General features: G+C 35.3%; 1 protein-coding gene across 1 annotated transcript; it reads right to left on the reverse strand.

Annotated features, from left to right (window-relative positions):
- Positions 1-3,818: 3,818 nt before the first annotated feature.
- On the reverse strand, positions 3,819-4,798 carry cd180 (CD180 molecule). The gene is given in 3 exon segments (XM_077206245.1): positions 3,819-4,062; positions 4,064-4,669; positions 4,671-4,798. Coding segments are annotated over 3 exon segments (978 nt in total).
- Between the last annotated feature and the right edge of the window lie 1,660 nt (positions 4,799-6,458).

Genomic DNA, 6,458 nt, shown 5'->3' on the forward strand with positions numbered 1-6,458 from the left:
TTGTTGGAGCGGGTCAAATTGACCCTAATTGGATTCAAAAGAAATACAATTTTTATATACCCTAATTGGATTCAATAGAAATACAATTTTTATTTAGATATACACTGCGTGCAGAATTATTTGGCACATTGATTTTCTGATCATATTTTAGGCACATTTTACCAATTTTACATTAATCTTAACTACTATTATTATTTAATAATTTATAAGTCATAAATTGTTCGTGAAGGCTGGAAATGGAAAACGCCTTATATTCAGGTGTGCATAATTATTAGGCAAGTTTTATTTTACAGATAAAATAAGCCAAAAAAGAGATTTAACTCAGACTGAAAAGTCAAAAATTATGAAATGCCCTTGAGAAGGATGCGATACTAGAAATTGCAGTTAAGGCACGACCATTGGACAGTGAAATGCTCATTGGGTCAGTAGGGTCAGACAAAAACTGGTGGAGAAGAAAAGACACGTTAACTGCAAAAGAATTAAGAATTAAGGTGAATAATTAAGTGTGAAATCATCAGGAAGCCTTTAGTCTCCGGCGCCACCATTTTTCCAGAACTGCAACATACCTGGAGTGCAAGGTGTCAGGATCTCTGAGATTCTGGATAAAGAATCCTAAAAAATGACCCCCTCTTAATAAGAAATGTATTTTACTACACTTACATACAGCTTGTGATTCTTAAGAGTGGGTAATTTTTTAGGATTCTTTACCTAACTTAAGTCTCTTGACTCTTGACCTGGTTTAGGATTCTTTATCTAACCCAAGTCTCTGAGATCCTGACACCTTGCACTTTTGGAGACTCCAGGTATGTTGCAGTTCTGGAAAATGGTGGCGCTGGAGACTAAAGGCCTCCTGATTATTTCACACTTAATTATTCACCTTAATTCTTAATTCTTATGCAGTTAACGTGTCTTTTCTTTTCCACCAGTTTTTGTCTGACTCTACTGACACAATGAGCATTTCACTGCCCAATGGTCGTGCCTTAACTGTAGTTTCTAGTATTGCATTAGTATTGCATTCTTCTCAAGGGCATTTCATAATTTTTGACTTTTCAGTGTGAGTTAAATCTCTTTTTTGGCTTATTTGATCTGTAAAAGAAAACGTGCCTAATCATTATGCACACCTGAATATAAGGCGTTTTTCATTTCCAGCCTTCATAAACAATATAATTTATAAATTATTAAATACAAAATTAATTGTAATTATTTAATTTAGTGTGGTTTAGAATTGGTCAAATGTGACTGGAAAAAAATATGATCACAAAATCATAGTTTACATTTTCATAAACTCAAACTTTTATAAATTTTTATAACTTTGCTTTTATAACATCGGCACACATGTTCGTGACCCTAAATGAGAAAAGGTCACAAAATTTCAAGAAAAAAAAAGGTTAACCAGTATTTCTGACAAACTCAAAAGGTTAAGGCTTTGATACTGTCAATAGCCAACTTTGATCTTCTATCCCTTGTGCACTGTTCGATTTCTGGTTACTGCCTTTTTGGAGCGGGTCAAATTGACCCTAATACAGTTCCCCAAAAATCACACTATGAAAAAAGACAAAATCAGGTACAAACAACTTTTAATATCAATGCTTTTCACTCAGTTAATGATTTATAAAAAATGTTTTTAACCACTGTTTTTAAGACTGCCCCTCCCCCACACCCTTTGAATGTTTGCAATTACATATTTATAACAATAATATCTTCGTCTAGATCTAAAGTAATCTTGACAAACATTATTTGAAAGCTTTTCGACTCTCGTTTTCATATTTCAAAAGAAATGACGGGGCAATAGGTAAATAGCGATAGATTCTCCATTTGGTGATACGGTGCCAAACTAAAACACGCTCTGGTTCTTTAAAACCATATATGGAAATCGAAGAATCCTTATATGGTCACCAGTGGAGCCTGGATGTCATCTAGTGGAAAAGTTTGGTACCGCAACCTTTTTGAGATATCAACCTAAATATTGGCATATAACTTGTTCATATGTTTGACTTTGATTGCCTTTGATTCTATTAGATTTTGAGTTAAACATGCTTTGTAAAATGTATATATTTAATTACATATTTTAATAAACTCAAACTTCTATAACTTTTTATAACTTTACTTTTATAACATTGGTATGTTGAAACTTTGCATTATTTTGGTTCTGTACAGTTGCCTTAAAACATTAAAATATGTGGATCAAATTGAAGTGCAGAATTTTAAGACAAGATTCAGAATTATAATAAATTAAAGAATTTTTTTTTACCAAAGATAGTTTTTGGTTTCATCAGACACTAGTCAGCTTCAAGACTCACAAAGAGTTAATAGGCCGCTCCGCTTACATTTACAAAGATCACAGGAGTTATACCCTTCACCAAGGTCTAAGCTACGTCCTTGCTTCTGGTTAAATGATTCTGATTGGCTAAGAAATAGATAAACATAGTAAATTTCCACACATATTCATAGATAGACTGAAGCATGTCTCCGTCGATTATGTGGCTGACACTCAGACCCTGAATTTAGGCACGTCGTGACCTTCCAGGTCGCAGATCTGCTGTGCACTAACATGTCGAAGTAAACTATTCTGTCTATCTCCAATAATGCCACTTGTTCCTTAACCGGTAAACAAGAATACTAACACACACACACACACACACACACACACACACACACACACGCGCACACACACACAGAGAGACACAGCTTCTTCTAGGTTGGATTTGGCCATGATATGCAGGCTCTAACTATAAACAGGAGAGAGCCTTCTCAAAACATCAAGATAATACATTCTTTCTCTCAAGGAGAGGACACTTTAGTCTAACGCAGTAAAGACTTTAACTGAGAAATGGTCACTCAACTATAGGTTTCAATGACCCCTGTGACGATTGCAATCAGGGTACCCTAGAAAAGCATGGATGTATTGACACGTTAACGAAGTCCATAATTAATTTCTGGAAGCTGGGCTAAATGAGCAAGCACGGTTACTGCATTCATGGCATTGCGCCAGACATTAAAGAATACATGAAAAGAACATTTCAGTAATCACACTCATAACATCTATAACAAAGTAAAATATCATAAGCCTAGAGAAGTCATTCAACTCATTTGATATTTAGAAGCAAAAATATTGATAAATACTTTGATTATAATCACTCATTAGATATACATTGAAGCAGCAGTGGATTCAATCCAGCCCTTCAACATGAGCCTAAATGAGAAAAAGTCACAAAATGTCAAGAAAAAAAATGGTTAACTGATATTTCTGACAACTCAAAAATCAAACTAGGTCAAATTTACCTGCAACAAAATACAAGGTTAAATGTCTCAAACAAAATAATCGAGGAAGTAGTTAAAGTGATTGAAAAGGGACATTACACCTAGATCTTTTTAAAAACTCTGAACTACAAATAATAATAACAAAACAATGCAAATAATAATTTGAGTTATATATATTTTTTTTTTAAATAAGGCTTGTATACTGTAGATTGCCATATTTGATCTCCAACTTAAAGCAAACATTAATCCCAGACAGCAACATGGTGTCGGCCCATATCCAGGCCACATCTGGAACATGTGGATTCAACGCATACCAGATGTGGGCCGGATCTGGGCCGACACTATGTTTCTGTCTGGGTAGCTTGCAAATGGAGGTAGCCCAAACTAAATCTTCTGAATTTACAGCTGTGTGTATCTCGAATATCTTCCCATTCTCCTGACAAGGCAAAAAACGGCAGATGCAAAGACGCACTGAAAGGCTGTGGACTCCACACCATTGAGGAGCTTCAGTTCACTCAGACCAAACAGCTGGTCTTTACAACAAGGTCCTCTGAGTTTTACTGAACTATGACTAAGCATCTATTACGGAAATCGAGGGGCTTTAAGTTCCCGCTCACGGACAAGTGCGTAAGCATGCAAACGTTTTTGGTGTTTATGTTGCAGACATCTGAAAATCTGTTCTCATCAAACACCAGATGGGACAAGTTGGACAGGCCAGTCATGTTAAAGGGCAATGAATCCAGGTGGGCTCTGGTAAGGTCAAGCCTTTTAAACCCTTCAAGGCAATGAAACGTGGAATTAGAAATGCTGAAGCTGGAAATCTAGATCAGTAACGAGGATCTTGCAAAAGGATTGTAGAGCAGCTGATAGTATGAACACATTTGGATCGGTTTCATACAATTCCAGCTTCAGTCTGTTGGTTTTAATACCTTCAAGCCCTCTCAGAAGAGAGGATAATTTAATTTAGCTGAAGCAGCCACTGAAATCAAGACTACTCAAGTTCAGAGACTGAAAAGCACCTGGTTCTATAGAGACAAATTCGTTTCCTTTGAAGCTGATGCTCATTCCAATCACATTGTGGATTGGTTCCAGGTCAGTCAGACTTATCTGATCAATAAAGTTCATATCCAGCTGCAGGCTGTTCACATTTTGCCAGTGGAAACTGCTTAGTCCATCTAATGAGCGAATGCCACTTCCCCCAAGATCGAGAACCTCCAAATATGCAAGAATATCCGATGGGATGTCTGATAGTCTTTTGATTTTTGACTGAGCTAGATATTTCAATGCTAGTGGTCCAGAAAAAGCTCTACTTGTGATGAACACAAGTGGGTTTCCGATTAGGATTAGGACTTCCAAGTCAGGCTGAAAAATGTCTTCATACATGAAAGTGATACCACAGTAGAAAACCATTTAAACTAAACAACTATAAATTTACCTGTTGACATTGTCTACTAGCCCACGGTGTTGCTTCATTATGAGCTAAAAAGTGAAACAGAATAGTGTAATATAACATGTAAAAAACAAAATGCCTCTCCATTGTGTACAGGACAGAAGAGAACAACAGCTCCTCTTCAGTCAAATATATGGATAAAATAGAGGATGTACAGTATATATAAAAAATCAGCTGTAACACCCCTACATTTATAACTTCCTATATTCAGCAATAACTTCCCATCTCAACAATGATTTACTGTATGGTTATGTATACAGTTTCACTGTGCTGAAGTACAGAAAGCAAACAAGTCCATTCTCAGCCATGTGGTCAAAATGGTACCTCTTTCAATATGGTTAAATAGATCAGAAATTTTTAAAAAATCAGCTGATCCTCACCAGATTTATTTATTTATTTTTTGAATTTTTGCTTGGTCTAAAGACAAATGGGTGGTTCTTAAATATGGGTCTGCAAACTGCAAATACAAATACACCAGATAAAACACCATCACACATTAATGTCACCACTGATCTATAGTTAAAAATTACATTTTAAGAATGTCTTTTTTTTTTTTTTTACTAATGCTTGACTTGTCTAATTATACATGTTGGTGAGACCAGTGGGTGGTATTTATGACCTGATCAAAATAAAAGTAGAAGAAGGTGTGGCTTTATATTTGGCTGGGAGGTGTGCATGGGTTCAAACAGTTTTACACAGGTAGTTCCAGTCAGTTTATCTAATCGCTGTTCTAAATTATTGCACCTCCTTAACTCACACACAACTGTAAATACACAGAAACATTCAGGATCGCATAAACTTGTGAATTCTAAAATAAATCACTGATCTTTCTAAAGTAAGATGGTAGACCTAACCACAATTTTACCAAAAAGGTTGTAAAAACAAATGAGTTGTGCATAAGAAGTGTCCATTTTATAAAACGGCCAATGGCTCAGGCTTATATATACATAATATTAGGCTGTATATTATTATGCACAAAAATATAGTCAATCCAATGTCTCTCATGTCATGAAGCCTTGTAATAGAAACAGCCTTCCAGTAGGGGGTGATATTTTGCTGTCTTTGCAGTCCTCTGTAATATGGTGAAAAATTGTGATGTTGGTGGTTACGCAACCCTTACATCCAATTGAGAGATAAAGACGACACTCATTATAATGTACGTATAAATAGAAATAAATCTTTTTCAGATTAAAGTGTCTCAGTGGAGCCAGGGGATTACTGTTTTTTCAAATCCAAATGTTAATACACAGGACATGACTCTAGATAGGATTTAATGACTTCCAGTATATGGGGACCAGCAATTGGTTTAATGGATTTGTATTGATATATGTATTATTTAATTATAATGTATTTGACAGAATTCATGTCTTTATGTATTATTTACAGTGGCCAAGAGCTGCAACTGATGAAAACACATGCCAATAGTGTGTTTATGTATTTGGTTGCATTGTGAGTATTTGCACTACACGTGTTGTCAAACTGTTGAAGATGTTTTCTTGCTGGTTTTTTTTTCTATTTGCATTTGTTTTCTTGAGTTGTAAGCGCGTTGAGCTCTCTCAGCCACTGTAGTTATCTTCACATATCTAAGTTATATAGAATTGTATTGTGAATTTGTAAATTGTATTTTTGATCTGTATTGCTGGTTTAAAAAAGGTTTACTGGTTCATTAGGTTATATGTTTCCTATTCCCATTAATAAGATTGTTAAATTTTTGTAAAAGTAAAGGTTGAACATGTCATATGTCACC

Source organism: Siphateles boraxobius, unplaced genomic scaffold (genome assembly GCF_051911475.1).
Source record: "Siphateles boraxobius isolate OS27281-9 unplaced genomic scaffold, OSU_SipBor_1 56, whole genome shotgun sequence".
NCBI lineage: Eukaryota > Metazoa > Chordata > Actinopteri > Cypriniformes > Leuciscidae > Siphateles > Siphateles boraxobius.